This window comes from Carassius auratus, chromosome 25 (assembly GCF_003368295.1).
Source record: "Carassius auratus strain Wakin chromosome 25, ASM336829v1, whole genome shotgun sequence".
Lineage (NCBI taxonomy): Eukaryota > Metazoa > Chordata > Actinopteri > Cypriniformes > Cyprinidae > Carassius > Carassius auratus.
This window is the reverse complement of record NC_039267.1, coordinates 14842393-14865610: the sequence shown is the minus strand read 5'-3', so window position 1 is coordinate 14865610 and position 23218 is coordinate 14842393. Positions and strand designations below refer to the sequence as shown.

The 23218-nt window shown below is 36.0% G+C and overlaps 2 protein-coding genes across 2 annotated transcripts; one reads left to right on the top strand and one right to left on the bottom strand.

Annotated features, from left to right (window-relative positions):
* Position 1: 1 nt before the first annotated feature.
* cnot2 (CCR4-NOT transcription complex, subunit 2) lies at positions 2-11704 on the bottom strand. The gene is made up of 15 exons (XM_026202867.1): positions 11600-11704; positions 10432-10551; positions 8561-8633; positions 8313-8460; positions 8055-8234; positions 4584-4660; positions 4338-4463; positions 4037-4161; positions 3734-3854; positions 2708-2864; positions 2563-2624; positions 2434-2483; positions 2251-2351; positions 2009-2153; positions 2-622 (listed from the first exon to the last, which is right to left on the bottom strand). The coding sequence occupies exons 2-15, from the start codon at positions 10537-10539 to the stop codon at positions 536-538; spliced, it is 1560 nt and encodes a 519-aa protein (XP_026058652.1). The 5' UTR covers positions 10540-10551; positions 11600-11704; the 3' UTR covers positions 2-535.
* A 1878-nt stretch (positions 11705-13582) lies between these two features.
* lrrc10 (leucine rich repeat containing 10) lies at positions 13583-15594 on the top strand. Its single transcript, XM_026202864.1, has 2 exons — positions 13583-13818; positions 14388-15594. Exon 2 carries the CDS (start codon positions 14397-14399, stop codon positions 15222-15224), a length of 828 nt encoding a protein of 275 aa, XP_026058649.1. The 5' UTR covers positions 13583-13818; positions 14388-14396; the 3' UTR covers positions 15225-15594.
* Positions 15595-23218: the final 7624 nt, after the last annotated feature.

The following is a 23218-nucleotide window of genomic DNA, read 5'->3' as shown; positions in this document are numbered from 1 at the left end:
ACAATTTTTGTGTTCTTTTATTACTAAATAGTGCAACAATGAACATTGCATTTTCTTTTGCCCTTGTGTATTCACATGTATTGGATTTGTCTTTGTGTCTGTCCTGTTTGTTTACGCAGCGCGCTTCGGAAAACAAAGCGCGAGCTGCGTTTTTTTCTCTTGAATACCAATGGATGTGTTTGTGTGCTGTACTGCAACTTCAAAGACTCCAGGCAAACACCAAAAGGGGCTTTCCATCAGAGGAGTAAACAAAACATTGACCCTGCTCAAATGAGATGGAGGGAGAAGAAAAAAAACATAATGGGGGAATTTAAAAACAGAATGAAAATATATAGAACTTTTGTGTTCGGGCAGCACATTATTTGTAAGGCAGGGCCCCTCCCCCCAGTTTTTAAGGTGGAGACCGCCGCCACCCCCCTCCCCCTCCCGCAGTCCTAGTCCAGAAGTTGAGGAATAAAACCAGGTTTTTTGTGGTCAGGCAGGTCTGTCTGTTGCCGGTCGCTCCTAGAGCTCACGGGCGCTGACGGACTCCGCTTCAGAAGGCCTGCTGGGCCGGATTGTAATTAAAGGTGGTTGGCACATGAGGCCGTTCCTCTAGCTTGTCGTATTCCAGATGAAACTCCTGAGAGACCAGAGAAAAAGCACAAAACTGATGTTCACTTGCATGTATACAACATACACTTCCCTTGAACGTTAAGTATAGTGATGACATTATATATTTACTAGAGCTGCATAATATTAGATATTGGCGGATATATTTTGTATATATTTTGTATATATATATTTTGTATTTTGTCAAACTAGACGGACATTTAAGGGAAACGGTGCAGTCAAACCACGTATTACACAAAATTTCACCACAAAATAATTAAGACAATAAGATAATTAAGACAAAAATGTTTTAAAACCTTACCAGTTTGTTAGTTCTCTTATAATCCATTACAGCATAAAAAACAATCATAGCAAAATGGCAGCAGCTGCATTTGTATGCAATGAGAGCGAGTCCGCGATACCAGGATGACATAATTAAATAATTGTACACCATTTTGAATCGAGTTTTTATAATTTATTAGCTAAACAAAGAAGCAAAGCTTTAGTTCAAGCAAGAGTACAGCGCCGACTGCTGTTACCCGGATGAGCCGGTGTTATTAGCTTTTACCAGTTGGTATCCAGGGATAACATACCGCAGAATTACACGACTGACCAATCAGAATCAAGTATTCCACAGAGCCGTGTCATAAGTGCTATTACTGTTGATTCTATCACCCACCGAGCACGTCATTCTGCATGTGCATTCTGAGTTTAAATGCAGCGATCCAAAACAGTGAATCTAATCACCATTCAGGCAAAACTGCTTCAAGAATGAGCCACATGTCTGAAGTGATCTAATCACTAGCACACCGTGAGCACAAGCGACTTAACGTATTCTTCTCGGCAAGACATACCGGCATAATTTTTTCATATCGGGCCGATGCCGATATCTACATTTAAAGCTATTATCGGCCGATTCCGATATCGGTCTAATAATATTAATTTTTAGCAAATATTTATGAATGATTTAAAAAATATATTAAATGTATTATTTTATTATACATCTCATATTATATATATATATATATATATATATATATATATAGATATATATAGATAGATAGATAGAGGGAGAGAGAGAGAGAGATCTAATTAAAAAAAAATTAACATTTAAAACATTTTATAATATCAAATTTATAATATAAATTAAACATTTGACATTTTTATTTTTGTAACATATGTATAAAAAGTCTAATCCATAATACTTGATGCAAAAAAAGTCTAAATTATAATAAATACTTATATTTTTAAATGTTATACAGAGATTATCATATTTTAAAATTCCCATTGGTCACCACTATTACAGACATTGTGTCATTATTATAACGGTCATTCCATTCTGTGACTATCAACAAGCGTCTGTAGCTTTATAAACAAGAAAGTTGGAGGAAAAGGACCCTGAATTCAGTATCTTTACCTTAGCAACCTTCCTCCAGTTATGACAATCAAAGAAGTAGTATGTTCCTCTCTCGTAGGTGTTGGTCTTTAGCGTGGGCTCCATGCCAGGTGCTCTTGTGATCCAAACCCTCTCCTCTTTATGGTACCGCCAGTCCCGGTTGAAGCTGCAATCAACAAATGTTCAATTTAACCCCTAAACTTCCACCCATGGTTGATTATTAGCAAAAAGAGTCCTGGAGTTACGTAATCTGCGGGACGTACAGCTCAACAGCAGCGAGGAGTTGTAAGAGGTCTCCTCCGTTCATGTAGTAGAGGTAAAACAGCAGGTCTTCACCGTATCGTCCCAGTTTTATTGCAGCCAGCTGTACAGAGTACATTATAAGGTTAGCAGCATCCACATATGAGAATTTCAATGCAGTTTTACTGAAGTCTTCGTCACCTCACCTTGTCCCTTATGTGAATGTTGGTTAAGTACTCTGAGGGAACATGGAAGTCTAAAAAACAATTGCATTTATTACTGAAGAGCCAAAATGAATTGGTCAAATCTACAGGTTACGTCAAACGAACTCTTACCAATGTCTTGTGGTCGACATGGAGCTGAAGCCCAGGGAGATGCAAACTTAGGATACAGATTCCTACAAACCAAAATAAAATGAATGTGTATACGAAAAGAGAAAATTGACTAGATATCAATATCTGGAACAAGAGAGTATCTTACTCTGGAGAGTTGAGGTTGAGTCCTAGCGTTGTTAGGTCACTTCCTAAAGCCAGGTGAACCATCCCAGGGTCTGTCTCAGCTGCACGGATGAATGTCAGGAGTCCAATCATTCCAAACTGATCTGTCACCATTCCTAAGGGAATGTTTGTTACCTTGCCTATAAAAGATGTGAATAAATGTCAAGCTTGATTGAGATTGTCCAATGGACACTGTTGCTACATCTTTTGATCAATTCATTTTTATGAATTTTTCAGCAGACAGAGATTTTTATATTTGTTTTTGTTTTTCTAGCAAAGGGCAAATTCCAGTTAGTGTTATTATAGTTAACTAAAACCATAAAACATAAAACAGTTTGTGTTACTTGAAATAAAATAAACAAACGGAAATAAAAACAAAACTTACACTTATTTTAGCAATATTTTATTGCACACTTTCACTAAGATAACTAAAACTAATGAAATAAAATGAATGAAAACCATATAGACATATTAGTTAAATAAACAAAATCCTAATACTTTAACTACAAAAAAAAAAAAAACTCAAAATATTAAAATTAAAAAAGTTAAAAATATAGCATCCAAATAATAAAAAATAATTCTGTATCTAGTCAGATTAAATATTAAAATATAACTACACTAGAATTTTGAATAACTGAACATAGCTACAAGTATATATAATAAAAAAATATATACACAATCGTACATATGGGCCTGTATACACTCATTTTTGTCACAATATACACTATTTTTATGACTGAGTTATGCATGGAGTTATTTTAATTTTACAATTGATTAACATTTAAATGTAAATAATTTGTACTTTAAAAATTATATTTGGTTTTAGAAAATGACAAATGTTGTGAATAATTTTCATTTATAATAGAAATGTCCATCATTTAATCATGATTTAAGATGTTAATGACTTCTATTACTTCTCATGGGCTTGGAATTATTATTATTAAATATTTTCCGATACACTTTGGGGGTTGTTTGAAATACGTTGGCGCATGTTGCTGGAGAGCCTCACCATCAGGCAACACCTGGATCCCCTTCTTTTGCTGGTTGTTATTCTGTGCTGATGATGTCTTATCGCCGGGAAACTTGGGTCCATCTACACTTGAGCTGCCCTTTCCTGAAGAGTTCAAGCTCTGTGGAGACAGCGGAGGCCACAACAATCAGTAAAAGCTCAAGCAATCACAGTCACAGCACTGGACGGCATCACTTAAGCTTTAACAGCCGCGCATCCTTACCCATCCTGAAAAACAATGACATGTTATTTATGCAATCTCTCCCTGAAGCTTATGAAAGATCAAATTCAGGCAATACTGACTGATTTGCTTTCATCCGTGCTCAACGTCGGGTCCTTGTAGTTGGGCCCGGGCAGGGCTGGGAAGTCTTCGTTGTGAATGGAAAAGTCCTGCGACTGCTCGTTCGATGGCTTTGTGACCATACCAACTACGGGGAGAAACATTTTAATGAAGATTTGAGGGTTACTGGGTGGGAATAAAACCCCTGACCTTGTCATGCATTCACAACAAATCTTCCATTGAAGGAGAAGTGTGCTTAGTCTTAAAGACTAAGAGGGTTTCAGTTTCAGCGAAGTAATGCGACTGTGTAAAATGAACTCGTACCATAGGGTGCCCTTCCAGCCAGCGGATTATGCAACGGTGTAGGGTTGCCGTTTCCCTCCCTCCGACTTCTGTCTGCAAGTGCTGGGAATTCTGAGAGGTCTATTCCTGTCACATTTTCACTCCCATCTACCACGATAGCAGAAAGAATAATATGAGGTTGAGTGATTTTCTTTCCAGAGAACAATTTAGGCGTCACGGTTCCTGACATGGTGTATCATCACGAAGCATGCTCCACACAGCACTCACCTGTCCCGTTGAAGATGTTATTGGATAAGGAGTTCATGCCAAACCCCTGGCTCCGGCCCATTCCAAATCCTGACATACTACAACGACACACATGAGGATTTGACCCCTTTGTTAAGGTCAGTCTTAATCAGTCTTGATTGGCCTTATCTTGGCCTAAGGTGAAAGTTAATTAAAATACACATATATATGTGTTTAAGATTAGGAGAAGCCACTTTTTAACATCATCTTTCAGCAATAAGCAAAACAAGTGTATTGATGACAGTTGTCGTCAAACAAGCTTTCATTGTACATATCAACAATAACGCTGCCCCATGAACGCTGCCCCATTTTGATATAAATATCAAATTTCACATTATGCATTTTAAAATATATTCAAACTGTAAACAAAAATATAAAAAAAGTTTGGGGTCGATACTTTCATTCATTTTTAATCACATAAATGCATTTTAAAGCTTTTTGGTTTTCTATGACATTTGTTGCAGACTTGTGATTTTTTTTTTTTTAAACATGCGCACACTGCACAGAAAGTAGCGTTTCTCACTGTTTGCACATAACCACTCTCCTACACGATTTATATATTTGTTTTAAACAGCAGAATTAATATTTATCCATTTCTCAAACAGATCGATGAAGGTGTTTACATGAAGGCTTTTCAGCCGGATTGAGCCATCAATCCGATTACAAATAGATTATCTGGTTGCATGTAAACGTAGCCACTGATGGCTGAATGTCTATGATTACGTTTACAAGCTGTTAAAATTCGGGTTATGGTCAGGTTAAGGTCACTATTTGGGTTTCTGAAACATTCGGGATAACCCGTTTACATGCGTGAGCAGAGAGAGTTACTCCTGTATACATGGAATGTGTAATCAGTCGCCAATATCCCGATGTAAACGGCGACGCACGGTTAGCGTCTGGACGTTTCCGATTCTTCTTCCTGTATCCAAAGACTCAAAAGACCAAGATTCCTTGCGAATAGAACATGCGCAGAACACACATTTTGATGGGGATATGCCGAAACGCATTTACAAGACCAAATATTCGGGTTAGAAAAGGGGTACCCCAGGTATAATATGATTATAATATGAGCATATCCGGGTTTTTGCCGGTGTTTACATGGCCGTGCGCGACCGGGTTATTGCTAATATCCCGGTTTTGAACGGGTTATTGGCTGCATGTAAACGTAGTCAGTGTCCATATTAAAGGGATACTCCCCCTGAAAATTTACATTTTGTCAATCACTTAACCCCCCATGTTTTTCCAAACCCATAAAAGCTTTGTTCATTTTCAGAACACAATTTAAGATATTTTGGATGAAAACCAGGATGCATGTGACTGTCCCATTGACTGCCAAGTAATTTACACTGTCACAGTCCAGAAAATTATCAAAAGCATCGTTAGAATAGTCCATCCGCCATTAGTGGTTCAACCTTAACGTAATGAAGCCACGAGAATAATTTTTGTACGCAAATAAAACCAAAATAACAACTTTATTCAACAATTTGTCTCCTATGTGTCTCTCCACATCACCGTAGTGCCATTTTGGAGAATCTTGAGCTGAACACAGTACACTCTTGAGTCAGGCGTGGGTTGTGACAGTGAGGAAATTTTCCCACCGGTTAATCATCGTGTGTCACCGCTAATGCCCATATCACTGCGGGGTGGAGCGTTTCCTCTTTTCCTTGCTTTCCTTCGCTTTTAAATAGCTTGTAAAAGGGTGTGTGCATTCTGCTTTCACTTTCAAATAGCAGCAATTCGGCGTAAAGCAATTGTTAGTTTTCAGTTCGTTTGAATTTTCCCTCTTTTCCTCACTTTAAAATAGCTTAAAAGTACCATGCGCATTACTTTCACCTTTAAATTAACGCAGGTCAGCGGCAATTGTTTGAATACAACAACAAAATACAACGTCAAACTCACTTTAGACTATTTCTAAAACATAGAACATTTATTAACAAAAGAAATAAAAATACACCACGCTATAGAGCAGGCTTTGCCTAATAGAAAATAACAAATAACTTACATAAAGTTTAGATAGGTATACAAAACTGTAATGGGCTAAGTATAAATGTATAGTATATAACCAAATAAATAAGAAATGTAGAATGTTTATTAGCAAAATGAGTAAGAAAGCTTGGAGGCACAGCATACACCTTGATGTCAAATAAAATAAATAAATGACTCAAAGTTTAAATGAAGTAGAAATCAGCAAACAATGTGCAACCAATTAAATAACAAACAAATGTTTAAAAAAAAAAAAAACTTCCAAAATCACCTTAAAATAAGGTGATTAAAATATGATAAATGGCAAAAGTCAATAGACTTTTCAAAATACAAAATATTGCCAAACAGCAGCAAAAGCATTTTGTTTGGAAACGAAATCATTCGCCATCGTCTAGTCAGTCAGCTCTCCTCACTGGAGAAATGAAATCTGATCTGTGATGCAACTATCGTTCAGCACGCTGCATTGAGCAGCCGCATTCAGTTTTTAATTGTAATGTGTTCTTTTAATGAACTTAATTATTTTTATTACTATAAAAAAATCAAGTGGGGGTCGGTGCCACGGTGGACAAGTCACATGTCCGGTGTTGCGGGTTAACACCGGTGTCACCGTCAACACCGTCTATCGCGGCAATCCTACTTCCAGTACTAATGAAACAGACATTACATGTGTTTATAGTGCGATAATGGCCAATCCATCCTATTTTGGGTAAAAATATGAAAAATATTACTTCTCTCAAAATAGATTTTAAATAGACAATAGACAAACTGTTCCGTCTTTGGCTGCACAGATGAGCACTGAACACTATTAAGAGTCAAAGCCTCAGAGGAGACAAGAGAGCAGTGGATTTATTGATTTATTTACTGTATATTACTCTGCTGCAGCTGCCACACAGATCTAATATAAACATGCTATTTCTTTCCCAGCTGTTTACATTCATCCAGTTGACATAACTGACAGTTTTTGTAACTCATGTGCGATTTTAACATAAACTTGTCTGTATTTGACAGTTTAAGCACAAGAAGAGAGCCTAGTTTAGTACTGACATTAGCAGCAGCTTTCTGTGCGCCTGCTTCGGATGTGTGCACTCAGAAAACCGTATATCAGAAGTTTAAACTAATATAGTTTAAAATGCATGATTTCAGCATGACAGACAAAACCAAACAAACGCTTTTTGCAGAATATCTGAGGTACAAGCTGTAAAGGCACAGTCCTAATCTGGAAAAAGAAGCGGGAGCAGCAGCTCATTTGCATTTAAAGAGACATGCACTAAAACGGCGTGTTTCTGCTTTATACAAAATAGGTATTTTCAAAATGATTCAAAAGGAGTTATGTATTGAACCCTGGGCTAACTGTGTTGTCGCATCCCTAATAATAATAATTTTTAAGTAGTACACCTGTTCAATTGACAGTCCTAAAAAGCCTTAAAGCAAGCTGTTTGCTATCGCAATCTCTCATGTAACCATTCTTACCTGTTGATGGTGAATGGCTGGCGTGCTGGCTGCTGCTTGGGCATGCAGATAATGCTGGGAGAGCTGCGGTTAGGGCTACCCAGGCCAGAGCTGCCCATGCTGTTGGTCCTGCCGCTCATGCCCATGCCCTGCCCTACCTGCGAACTCATCATGTTCCTGGTGTTCATAGGCAGGATGCCCCTGCGGAACAGCAGCAAGGCCGGGATTTAACAGATCACATCATAAATCAACATAAATCAAGCAGAGGAGATGGGGCACCTGTTCGGCGAAGGTGGTGTGTGGAGGGACATTGTTGGGACGCCTGTTGTCGGAGTGCTATGGCTCGGTAACTGAGTGCCTTGTGTTAAATTCCGGTTCAGTTGAGGGTTGTTGTTGCTCATGCCCCTTATTGAGAAACCTAGTGCACCTACAAAATCAGTCAGGAAAGAAACACTGATCAGTTGTTGCTCAGAATCAAAGTACATGATTTTTCATTGCTATAAGCCGTACTGAAGACTTGAACTCACTTTGCGGACCATACAAACTCGCACCAAGTTGTGACAATTGACCTGACGATGACGGCGAGGGAGATGGCAGCATCTGAAAACCGAGAGAAGTTAGAACATCTTTTTTGAATTTGCATGTTTTTAACATTACATGAAACATTTATGTTTAAATACATACATATTTACATCCATAATACAGTTCAAAAGTTTGCGGTCGGTAAGAGCTTTTCATGTTTTCGAATGAAGTATTTTAATGCTTTTATGTCAGCATTTATTTGATCAAAAGCACAGTACTATTATTAAATATTATTACAATTTAAAATAAACATTTTCTATTTGAATAGATTTAAGAATGTCATTTTTTTTCCTGAGAGGGCAAAGCTTAATTTTCTTCATTGTCCATCAGAAATCATTCTAATAGGCCGATTTACTGCTTAAGAAACACTTTTTATTTTTATAAATCTTGAAAACAGTTGTGCTGCTGTATATTTTCGTAGAAACTGTGCTACAATTTTTTCGGGATTATTGTATGAATAGAACGTTTAAAAGAACCGCATTTATTTGAAATAATCTTTTGTAACCTTATAAAGGTCTTTACTGACAATTGGATCAATTTAATGTATTCTTGCTGAAGCAAAATATTAAAATCTTTTGAACAGTATTGTTTATTTCTCACTCATTTCTCTCAATTTCACTTACTGACAAACGAAAGGCACTTTTTTTGAAGAAATGATATACATAAATGTATTTGCTTCATCTGTGTATTTTATCACTGTAATGCTGCCATTTAGAATGACAGGAAATTAAGTTCGTCATAAGTTCAGTTCTCTTCATAAAACGGCTAAAGTGTAGTGTTTTCACAAAATGCCTTCTGCACCAATATGTACCATCAACATTCATAATTACGACATAAATGTTTCCACCATAATTCTTGGACACGCTCCCAAGTCTGGAATCTGGAAATTATGACTTTATGTTGGTGCTCGTGTGCAGAGCTCAGAAATATGACCATTCTGACTTCACTTGAATGCATTAAAAACAGCCGCAGTAATGTAATCATCAGCAATGTTTAGAATCATATGTTTAGACAAATCACAGCAGACTGGGCCACCTGACCAATCAGAGCAGAGTAGGGCTTAGAAAGATCTTAGAACTGCATTGAAAGAATCTTTTGAGAATTGCTGGAAAATTAGGTGATATTAAATGCATATTTTAATAAAACAAAAGCATTTTTTTTTTACTTTGCATGCATGCTATCCTATTGTGGGAGAAGTTAAGATTGTATTGTAGTTAAGATTTATGTTTTTTTGCATTTATTTGAACCATAATATTGTGAAATACTTTACTATTTAAAAGAACTGCTTTCTATCTGAATGTATTTTAAAATGTTTTTTATTCCTGTAATATCAAAGCTGATTGTTTTACCATCATAACTCCAGTCACATGATCTTTCAGAACACATTATTATATTCTGATTTGCTTATTATAAAGTTGAAAACAGCAGAGTATAATTTCTTCAGGATTCTTTAATGAATGGACAGTTCAGAAGAACAACATTTATCTGAAATAGAACTCTTCTCTAACATTAGAAATGTCTTTAGTACTTTTGATCAATTTAAAGCATCCTTGCTGAATAAAAGTACTAATGTCTATAACCCCCCCCCCCCCCCAGAAAAGCTTAAAACTGTTTTAAATATTTATAATAATAATAAATAATAATAATAAATGTTTCCTGAACAGCAAATCAGCATATTAAAATGTTTCTGAAGGATCATGTGGCACTGAAGACTGGAGTTATGATTTTGAAAATGCATCATGCTATCAGACCTCCAGCCAACAAAAGGATTTAACACAATGATCATAACCAACAGAATGATCTGGTATGGACATACGTCTTTCTCCGATCGATGCGGGAACATTGACGTCTGGCTATAGTATATTTCATCAGGGTAGTCACTTTCGACCCCCTCCCCAAACTTCTTTCTCGTTGCACTGAACATTCCGTTTGTCACCTACAGAAGAGAGGAGACGGTTAAAACCAAGATATTTAATTCCTGACCCCAAATCATCCCAGATTATCTGTCTGCACGTCTAGTGGACATATCATTAACAAGTGCTTCTCTACAGCACAACTTGTAATAAATTATGAATTACCACTGCAGAACAAGACCCAAGGCTATATGTTGATTTAAGTGCATTATAAAAAAATAAAAAATACAGGCTATGTCAACACACTTTACTCCTAAATCGTACAATTAGGAGGTATGAGATTAAACTTAAATGTACTTTAGCGGACTGTCTAATGCTACTAGGACATTTCGACCTACTATTGCGGAACGTTGTTAAATAAATAATTTATTCGTCTTTTCAAAACAAAGCTGATATTTGCCGTACGTTTGGAAAACAAATAAATATCACTTTCCAAACTGACAACTGACGACAAACGCAGAAACAGCTTAATTCACCAACTAAATCCGTGAAAAACAATTACTAGCCAGATACTTGATACATACTCACGTTTCCATGTAACCGCGACGTTATTAATCATATTAAAACTGATCGCTAGATGTTGGGATGTTACGGAAACAATTACAGAGAGACATAAATAAAATGAATAATGGCAAGTCGCAAAATGTTCTTATTTGTGTAAGCTAGTTAGCTGTCTCGTTAGCTGCTAACTACAAATAAGACATTTTCGGCATAAATAACAATTTTTATGGAATCCAAAACACCCGGGAACATTAGATCTGTATTAGTCTTGGTGCTTTCGTTTTGTAACAGATGTCTAGACGTGTATAATACATGTATCTATCTGTTTAAATGGTTTAGGCCTGTGTTTAAGCTGTCTGTTTTTGTTAGCGCTCAGCGCTAGTCGGCTAACTCTGGCCTCGAACAAAAACAGAAAGCAGTAAAGGCGTGCAAACGTGTCAATGCATTCATTCAGCAACTAAATATCTGCTTGGATATGTGCACAAAGCTGCAAATGTTCATTTGGCCCTGCATATGCGAAGCAAACCCCGTTGTGCAATGTTTTTTATGGTGAAAAAGGAATTGACTAACCGCATTAATTTACCCTCTCCTCGCAGATCCAAGATGGCTGTGTATCCTACAGGCGAGAATGCTGGGGCAATAGCCTTTACCCTCTGACCCCTTGACCTTCCGTTTATTTCATACTAGACTGAAAATTGTGCTGAACACTGTCTGCTGGATATCAGATACTCTACAGGGCACTAGTGAGATTTTTATGATGTTACAATGGGATAAAACGATTAGACTGTAGTCACTTTTTCATACCCAAACATCAATCTGCCATTTAACACACTCTGCTAAGAGTACAGCTTATCTTATAATAATTTACAATATGTACAATGTATATTTTACATCTGCAGCCAAATGCAGGTAACACACTGAATTTGTCATTTGAGCTGTCTAACACAAATTGTGTTTAAGATGAAGTCTAAAAGGTCTGTTTCTACATAAATTCAAGCAGAATTTCAGTTCTGATCTTTAGCTGCGCAAAATATAGTCACAATACATTAGAATCCTACTTTTATTTCATAGTGTTTTGTAAAATATGCTTTTATGTAACAACATACAAATCTAGAGTGAACTATATCAGTTGTTTGCAGGAAGACATCACTTCCACATGCACTAAAAGACTCACAAATACATTTCATTAAGGAAATCTGCCTGAATCCAGATTGAAGCTATTCATAGCTATCGTTCCTTTTTACGTGGATTAATTATCATTTGGATGTAAACGTGATCTTTCGCATTAGCTAAACATTATTTAATAATAATCAAGATTGTTCTGCTGAGAACAGAAAGCTCACTTTTAAATGATGAGGCAAGCAAAACCTGTAGGTCTGAAACTCTTACATTGTATCTTTCACATCTGCAGCCAAGTGCAGGTGAAAAAACCCTTATATTTGTGCAAGAATGCTTACAAATTGTCTTATTATGGCTGCACTTGTTTTTTAATGTATATATAAATATTTTTTATGTGTATTTAAATACAGTCCCGTCATCCACTTAAACCAGCCTAAAAGAAGTGGTTAAATAGTCCTTGGAGGATTATGTTGAAAGTTTACATTTTAAATCACATCTAGTCTTTTAACTGGCGTAATCCCATTTCTCATTTTTCCATCTGTTCCCTCTTCTGTGAAGTGGTACTCAGGCCTTTCAGACAGCACTTGAGGGTTCTCAATCATAGTCTAAATCACTGGAGACCTTTGATAGACCACTAAATAGCAAAGCATTGAGTTATGAGAAGAGTGACTGGGAGTGCAAAATCATCCAGTGGTGCATTTACTCATAGAAGTGATTTACTGCTTTTGAATTAAGGATCGGCATTAATTTTTAATACGGAGGAAAATTATATTTTAAGTGTAGAAAACACTCATAAGACAATTTTGGGCAAGTCTGATCTCAAAGGTGACCCTAATTAAAATCTAATAAATGAAGTAATAGTCAAAAGGTTAAATAACATAAATCTTTTTTTTTTTTTTTTTTTTTTTTTTTAAAACACATTCAAATGGATTTTATACATACAATGCCTTTTATAACGAGCATGTTTTTTATTTAATGTTTATTTGAGCCTTATTAAATTTATTAAATTCTGTAGAATAATTATGCATATATATATATATATATATATATATATATATATATATATATATATATATATATATATATATATATATAGATATACATAGACATAAATGCATATAATTATAAGAGAAATATATATTTTAACTTTCACTATGAATAATATATATTAATATATACAATAAATATATATATCATTCAGAAACTGTATGTCTATTATAATATTTTTATATAATATTTTTTATCCCTTTATACTCTTACCAAATACTGTGGTATGCTATGTGATATCGACAGCCTCTGTTAGTTGTCCATAACTGGGCAAGTCTTATCTTTGGGGTGGTGCACTCAAGTGGTCTCAGTTATGTAGAGGGTCCTGACTGAGATAAGCACTTAAATAGAAGGTCTCAGATGACCCTCAAATTCCTTAATCACAGGACAACTTTAGGCTTATCACAGCTCCCGGTCAGTTCCACCTTCCAGCGCTGGAAGAAATCATTTATCTGGAATGGGGAGGAGCGTGTGGGATGTCATCTCTGGTGCTCTCTGCAACTGGCAGGGCAGAGGTGTCAGCAGAACACAGGAGCATGAAACGCCACACTGCCGCCCATCGTCTCATACCTTGTGACAAAAAAGCTTGATGGTAAATGAAGATCTACGTTTTCAGCAACCTGGTAAGACGAAAGGAACATTCAAGTTTTTATCTTGCCTTTTCATTGTGCCATTCATAAAAATACAGGTTCTTTATTGATATTTATGGTTCCGTGAAGTACCTTCAGCATTCCATTCCACAAAAGGTTCTTTATAGTGGAATTTATACATTTTTTATGTTCTTCATACTAAGATAAAATAAGGTTCTATTAAGAACGGGTCAATCGAATGTTCTTCAGAGAACCAAAATGTTTTTATCAATGGGATTGCTGTGAAAACCTCCTTTTGGAGTCTTTGTTTTTAAGAGTGTACACTCTTAAAAATAAAGGTGCTTAAAAGGTTTTTCGCAAGCGATGCCATGGAAGAACCATCTTTGGTTCCACAAAGAACAATTAAGTCTTTAAAGAGCCATCTCTTTCTTACCTTTTTATAATCTGAAGAACCTTCTTTTGCCACAAAGAACATTTGTGAAAGAAAGGTTCTTCAGATGTTAAAGTGAAAATCAGATGTTAATGTGAAAAAAGTTATTCTAATCTATGGCATCATGAAGCACCTTTATTTTTAAGAGTGTACCCTTATTTTGTTTCTGAAGATACCATGAATGTGGACCGAGAAAATGGGAAATGTTGTGCGAGGTGCTGTCGCCTTCGTGCCCTCCGAGAGATGTCAACGTTTCTTAGTAGGCGACTTGAAGGAGATGCCCCTTGATCGTACTCTAGACCTGAGTAGCCGGCAGTTACGTCGCCTTCCAATCAGAGCTTCTGCCTTCAATGAACTGATCAAACTCTACCTGAGCGACAACCACCTGAGCAACCTGCCGCCAGAACTGCAAAACCTGCAGAAGCTCCAGCTTCTAGCCTTGGACTTCAACTGTTTTGAGGAGCTTCCTCTGGTCGTATGCAGCCTGGTTCAGCTAAACATCCTCTATCTCGGTAATAACCGACTGTACAGGCTCCCGAAGGAACTGCAGCAACTCACTGAGCTTAAAACCTTGTGGCTGGAGACCAACTGCTTCACCAAGTTCCCTCAAGTAATATGTGAGCTTCCCAACATCAAGACCCTACACTTGGGATACAACCAGGTATGTAGCTTGCCGACCGAGCTTGAGCGACTGGAGGAGCTGCGCAGCATCTGGCTTGCGGGGAACTTGCTAAATGATTTCCCTCCCGTGCTGCTGAAGATGCATTATTTGGAGGTGATCGATGTGGACCGCAATCGCATTCGCCAGTTTCCATCGCTCACCAGCTTGAGAGGCTTGAAGCTCGTCATCTACGACCACAATCCTTGCGTTAATGCACCAATGGTGGCAGACGGTGTGAGACGGGTTGGCCGCTGGGCCGACAGCTTTGATGATGAGGAGGATGAAGGTGACGGAAAGGTCGCCAAAGCAGGTGTGAAGGCACAGGAATCACTAGAAGAGAACGAGTGAAGAAGATCAGTGAGGAACCATAGATCAAGCCGCTATAAAGAGCACGATGATGCTTATGAGTTTTTAAAACTGCAGGATAAGGCTGACGAAATACCTAGGCCACTACTCTACAAGTGTAGTGTCTTCTATATTTTTTATATTAAAAATAGTGTTATGTAGTTTTTCGAAGTAGAAAGGAAATTATTTTAAATTAAATATTGTAATTATAGAGTTAATGATATTCGTAATAAACAATCTGAGCATATAATTGAAATGTTTATATTTCAAAATTAAAATATGAAATATTTATAGTAATTTACACATCATTTTTTTCTGCCTATTTGTAACACAGATGCTTATGCAATTAAAGGGAACCAGTTTTCTTGATATGAAGCAAGCCAATGTTTGTTCTTTCTTTCTATCTTTCTTATGATGACATTATTTATGGTACTCCATGAAATCGCAACATAATATTTATCTATAGAAAGTATTTTCAGATCTCAGTTCAATCAGTTTTCTAAGTTTTCCATGTCCGTTCAGTGAATCTGTTCAGTGACGTTGGCCGTGTCGGTGATAAATGGTGGAATTCTAACAATGTGCCCTTGTTCATAAATAATGCAGGTTTCCTGTAACAGATTTGGGTCTCATTTTGATGTAAGACTCTTAATAGGTTTTAAATCATACTCTAGTGCTCCTGCTTTGTAATATCAAGACCTGTAGGACACTATTCATTGGATTCACAGGTTCAAAATCTGTGAACAAGTCAACAAAGGATGACAAATAGTCTATTTTGCTTAAAATGATGTAAATTTTGCTAGCATGTTTACAAAATAGAATCAGTGCGTCCCAAAATCAAGTGTGGGAGGTGGTAATATTTTGGTAAATTTTTTAGGCTTATGAATTAAACCTCACAAATACATAATCTGCACTTAATAGTATATGTGCAACAACATAAAACATTAAATGTGACCCTGGACCACAAAACCAGTCATAAGGGTCAACTTACTATACGAAATAGACATAATTTGAAAGCTATATAAATAAGCTTTGCATTGATGTATGGTTTGTTTGGATAGGACAAATTTGGCTGAAACACAACAAATATACAGTGGGGCTCGAAAGTTTGGGCACCCCTTGCAGAATCTGTGAAAATAAGAGTAATTTTCAAAAAATAAGAGAGATCATACTAAATGCATGTTGTATTTTATTTACTACTGTCCTGAGTAAGATATTGTGCATAAAAGATATTAACATTTAGTCCACAAGACAAAAAAAATGCTGAAATTATTAAAATAACCCTACTCAAAAGTTTGGGAACCCTTGGTACAATTTACCTTGATCTTCAATTTCCAAAAGTTTTCACCCCCCAGCTCTTAATGGATCTTGTTTCCTTCTGGAGCAACAGTGAATGTTTGAATCTTTTTAAATAGTTGTGTTTGAGTCCCTCAAATGTCCTCAGTGTGATAAGATGTATCCCAAAATCATAAAGTCACTGCTGGAAAGGGTTCAAATATGCAAAGATGCTGGAAAACTGAAGAATCTGCAGAACCTTAAAGATTTTTCTGAAGAACGCTGCTCAGTTTAACTGTTCAGAACAAACAAGGGAGTCATGCACAACCATCACAAAACAGAAGGACAGTCGAGGATCATCAGGTAACAGCACACAGTATTAAGAACCAAGGGTTCCCAAACTTTTGAGTGGGGTTATTTTAATAATTTCAGCATTTTTTTTTGTCTTGTGGAATAAATGTTAAAATATTTTATGTACAATATCTTACTCAGGACAGTACTAAATAAAAAATAACATGCATTTAGTATGATCTCTCCTATTTTTTGAAAATTACTCACATTTACACAGATTCTGCAAGGGGTGCCGAATCTTTCGATCCCCACTGTGTGTATATATATATATATATATATAAATTTGGAATGGGGTGCAAAGAAAAAAAAAATCCAAATATTGAGATAATCACCTTTAAAGTTAACCCTAACCCTATCCAAATGAAGTTCTTAGCAATGCATATTACTAATCAAAAATTAAGTTATGTTTTGAAATATTTATGGTATGAAATATACAAAATATCTTAATAAAACATGATATTTACTTAATATCCTGATTTTTGGCATTAAAGAGAAATAAGTAATTTTGGCCCATACAATAATAACAACAAAAACAACAATAATAATGATAATAATAATAATAATTTTAATTTATATAGCACTTTCCAAAACCCAAGGGCACTTTACAAGACAGGTTTAAGGAATAGACACAGATAAGCATCATTGCAAGAAGACAGAACACATACTGTACCAAGAGCTGCGAATAATATACAAAGAAAACCAATGAAGGTGATAGAGGATTGCGGTAATGTGATCGCTCTGTCTTTTGTGGGTAATCAAGTGAGCTGCAGAATTTTTAACATATTGTAATTGTTTGACATTTTTAGCGGACAGGCCATAGAGAAGTGAATTACATTAATCTAATTGAAATGTGATGAAAGCATGTATAACAGTTCCAGGATCCTGCTGACTGAGAGAGGATCAAATACGCAAGATATTACATAGGTGGAAAGCTGTCTTTACTATTTTACTAATGTGATCATTGAATGTAAGAGTGGAATCAATGAGAGCACCAAGATTGCGAACCTTAGTGAAGGGCACAATCAGATCCCCATCCAGATCCATCACTTGACAAGAGAACTTCAATGCAAAAGCTTTAGAGCCAATCAGGATTACCTCCGATTTATCAGAGTTAAATTTATGGAAATTTGCCTCCTGCCAAAACTTTAGTTCCATAATGCAATTTGTTAATGCAGGCGGAGGAAACACTGAGGTGGAAGGTGCACTATAATAAATTTAAATGTCATCAGCATAACAGTGGAAGATAAACATATAGCGTTTGATTATTTTTCCAATTCGTAGCCTATAAATGGTAAAGAGGAGAGGGCCCAAAACAGAACCTTGAGGTACTCCAGAACAGATGGATTTTGAAGATGATCTGTGTTTCACATTGTTGCCTCCTGGTCAAACAGGAGGAGAACCATTCAAGGGCTGTACCAGTAATTCCAATTGCTGAAACCCAGGAGATGAGTATCTCATGACAAACAGTGTCAAAAGCTGAACTGAGGTCTAACAGAAGGAGAGTGCTGAAAACACCAGAATCAGAAGCTAAGAGAAGATCATTAGGAACCTTAACCAGAGTTGATTCAGTGCTGTGTAATGCATGGAAACCAGACTAGAAAGGACTGGGGTTTGCGGGGCACAAGTGCAGGTTGTACCAGTGGGCCCTGTTTGAAACTTTTAATTTGTTTAAATTGTATGTACTTTCTATTTATTTATTTATTTATGTTATTTACACAATGTTTAGATTTTTCCAAGTTTGTAGATGTCCAGGTACAGAAATTGAATAATCAAATGTAAAATAGCACTGCTAAGTCATCACTGTAAATATTTAATATACAGTCAAAACAAAATGTTTTCAGACACCTTCAATATTTCTCACATTGTCATAGTTTATTTGATATACGTTTAGATAATAGTAACAACATATGACAAAATAGTTAACAAATTCATCTTGATAATGTCAGAAACTTTGATAGAAAGGTATCTAATGGATCAACCAAAATATAAAAAAAATATTTACTCAACTATCAATACTTTGTTGACAACGTACCAAGCAGTGTTTAATTTTGTTTAGTCTGTGTTGTAAAAAGGTTGCATTAGCAATTAAAGACAAAAAACATGGTCAGGTCAAAGTGTCTGAATAATTTTTGGTCTCAATTGTTTTTTAATCAATTATACTGTTTAGTCAACTGTATGAAGAATTTTTTCGTATATTTTATGTCACAGTTTACTTTATTTTGCTATACTCACTAACATAAATAAACTATAGTGCTCTGCATCCTCTAGTAAAAAAATAAATATGGTGTCTGAACAACCTGGTCTCACAGAATTCCGTGAAATGTCCACGGGTCCTTAACTCAAAATCCGTGAAGCCATCACGGAATTGCCCCAAATTCCGTGACCCGGCCACGGATATTTCTCCAACGCAAGTCAATGACACTGACCTCCCGTGATCCACACACGGATACCCGTTTCAATGACGGAGTACAGAACTCGCTGAACGGACGTGCTTTCTCATTTGGAAACGCAACATTTGAAGTATTTGTTTCTTTTCCAATATCAAATGCCATAATGACATTAACCAGACAGCTGTTGTAGTTATTGCATTGTCCTGTCATCATAAAAATTACGTTTGTTTCAGTTACAAAAGTCCCGTGATGGCACGGACCTCCACAACCTGACCTCACTCACTTGTTTAGGAACTTACAAGCTTTTCGTCGACACTGTTGCAATGGCATGTAATTAACTTGGCATTTTTTTCTCGTCCTGTCATCATAAAATCCAGTTTGATGGCGTTTTACACACATTTTGGCTATAGTCAGAACTAAAATCTGTGATAGGAGCACGGAGTGAGTCTGTGCTTAGATCACGGATAACTCTAACGCAAGTCAATGACACTCATCTTCCGTGGTCCACACACGGATCGTTTCAGTGATGGAGTACAGACCTCACTCAATGGACGTGCTATCTCATCTGGAAACGCAACATTTGAAGTATTTATTTTTTTCAACACCAAATACCATGACCAACCTGACTGTTATTGTAACTATTGCATTCTCCCATCATACAGATTCACTTTGATTCTGTTAGCCTAACTAAAATCTGTGATACGAGCACGGAGTGAGTCTGTGCTGAGATCACGGATAACTCTAACGCAAGTCAATGACACTCTTCTTCCGTGGTCCACACACGGAAACCCAGTCTCACGGCAGTTCGTGATTTTGTCACGTAATTTAATCTATTTATTCGTGGCAGGCACACGTTTATTTCCTTATTTTCATGATTGCAGCACGTTTTTTTAAACTAATGCATTTCAACTGGAGGCATCTTTCGTGCATCAGCACAATATTTTCTGATTAATTATTATTATTATTATTTAATTTTTCACAGGACAACAGAAGAAACTCACTGAAACTTGAAAAAAAAAAATCGGAGCTTAACTTACTGTACAAAACTGAGCAACATACTGTATTGCTGGTGACAAAAACACATTAAAACTTTTTTAGCTGTAAAATGCGCAATGGTTCTTTTTTTACTTTTTCATTGATTTTTATTTTTTTCATAGGCCTAGATTAATTTTTTTTTTATTACAGAATTCAATATCAAGTCCTTGACACATAACTGTAACACATTTTTACATTAAGAAACAATTTAGTTTAAATAAAAAGAACAAAAAAAATAAAAATAAAAATAAATAAATACATAAATTATTTATTAGCGATAGGCCTACAGATTTATTAAGAGTTTTTATTAAGGCTATTGTAAAGGATTCTTAAAAATGCTGTCGCTGATGAGCCTCTGATCGCTGTCAGATTCTGTGATATGAATGTCCGCTAATGGGTTTAGAATGAGCCCCGCTCGGCCCGTGTTCTGGCTTACTGTAATATTTCACCTGTAATAAGACCGAAATAATATAATTAAAATAAAGAAATGAATGAATACATGATAACATCTAAATAAATGTTGATAGATTTAGCGTTATAGTTTTAAAAATATTAATAAACAGCAAATCAACACAGCTTCGAAATAATAACCGAGAAAGACCTAAATAATAATAATACATAATTAATAAACAGCGCCGCCCCTCCCACTACGCGCATCACGCGCTGTGCGTCAACCCCAAAGCGTCAAAAACTGAAGCGTGGTCAAGCGCCTCTAGCGTCACTGACATGAGATGTTTATCGCTTTGAAATCACGTTCAAGAAGTCTCATTCAGCACACATCGCGATACTTTCCATCAGTTTGCAAGAGCCGCAGGTTGGGTGAGTTATACAGTCTATGGTGAGTAGTAGTAAATATGCTATTTTAATGCCTGTCCTAAAACGTATTCTGTCTTCTTTATTAATCATATGAGCGCCTTATGTTTACTCTCTGTATTACATCGGTCATCCGAGGCTGTCTTTGAGTTTCATTGTGTTTAACTAAATGAACACAGCTGCTAACTGGTTAAACTCTATCGGTCACGTGACGTGATGTGACGTGCCACAGACCTGGGATCGTTTTATATTAATTTCAGGTTCAAAGATGTAAGTTGTATTTGTAGTAAAATCATGGTTACCATGACACCTACAAAAGTAGGTAAAACCCAGTAAACAAGACATTTACCATGTTTTTTTTTTTTTTTTTTTTTTTTTACCACAGTAACTGTAGCTTTACTGTAGTATAGTAATAGCACATTAATCACCAAATTAACTATAGTTGTACCACTGTAATGGTAGTGTTTTAATGTGCTTTTATATGACTTATTTCACAGTAATCACATTTACTGTACCATGCTTGTAATACCTTTTTAATGTAAAAAAAAAAAACAAAAAAAAAAACACATTTTTCCCATATTGCAGTTCAATTCATATTGGTTTATATCTTAAATATTTTGCTCACAGATCACTATTAACATTCTGTATATAATTCTGTTTTATTTTCTTTCCCCTTGTATTAATTTTTTAGCTGAAAAGACGTAAAGTAAACAGTCACCCCAGTGGTGTTTGTGGAGAAGTATTCCTTCAGAAATGGAGAAGACAGAAAGCTGCAGAGGCAGGTTGGTCTGTGATAGTTTGTCCCTTTTATCAAACATTCCTGTTGTTATCATTTGCACAGCATTTTGTTGTTTCTTAAACTATTGTACAGTCCAAATACCCACACTTGCCATCTTTGCACATTTCCTTTATTTGGCCCAAGTGAGCATGAAGATCACAATGTGTGTCGATCTTAACATGACAAAGTTCGTTTCAACTTTGTATTTTAAAAGAAACTTCTAAATGTCTTTTCAATAGTCCCTATTAAAGATGACAATTTATTTTGTGGTGCTTCTAATTAAGTGATAAAAAGAAGTTACAAATGATGTACAAAATAAATATACTTTTCTGTGCACCAAGAAAACATGCAACACTTTGTTTTACTACTAAATTAGTCTCAATTTCTAATTATTATAATTAATATTTCACAAACATTGGAAAGTTGCGTGACCTCCTGTGAGATCTCTGCAAAAAGTCTCACATTAATTCCAAAACATGATGCATGATGGGATACACTAAGCGTTGTATAGCGCTCCGGAGCAGTATTGGAGAGGTTTAGTGTGTGTTAAGGACGCTGTGCTTTGGCATTATTAAGACCGGGGACAGTCACGTACACACACTCTCAAGTGAATAAGACCTCAAGTGTGGGTATCTGGAAAGGGGAAAAGTCTTTAAAATGATCCCTAAATACAGTCGCACGTCAAAGTCTTAATAATTCACTAATGCTTTCATGGTCTAAAAAATAATGTATGTAAGTAATGTATAAGTTAAAGTATATAGTAATGTATAAGTTGCATGTAATGAAATAATATTTCCTTTCTTTCTGTCTTACAGGATTGTTTGCAGATAATGCTGTTCTTCTTTTTCAGAAGTTTTTGGGGAGCCAACCCTCACAAACCTTCCTAAAAACTAAAAGAGCTATTACTGAGTCTCAGCGACTCTTGCCACGATCAGCTCTTCCCAGGTACATTTGTTTACTCATCAAATGCTCTGGTCTGAATCTTACTTTAAATTAACTTAATTATATGTTTCATGAGCAATATTGCTCAATGCACACAGAGTAAGATTATCTTGTTTCACAGAAGAGAAGGAAGACCAAGGAAATGATTTGCTCAGGATGAGAAATGAAGATGGTCATCTTGTGCTCAAGCAAACAGAAGTCCTCTGGTATGTGTGTGTTGAAGCAATGCTGTGTTACAGGACTTTATGATGATCTCTCACAGGACTGGTCATGTCAGCCGTAATTATTCTTTCCAATGTTTTTATATTTATTTTATTTTATTTGATACAGCTATAATAATTATAGCATGTTAGCAAAGTTTGACTGGAACATTTTTAATCTAAAGTTTAAAAAAAACACCACCTGTTATTCTTAAA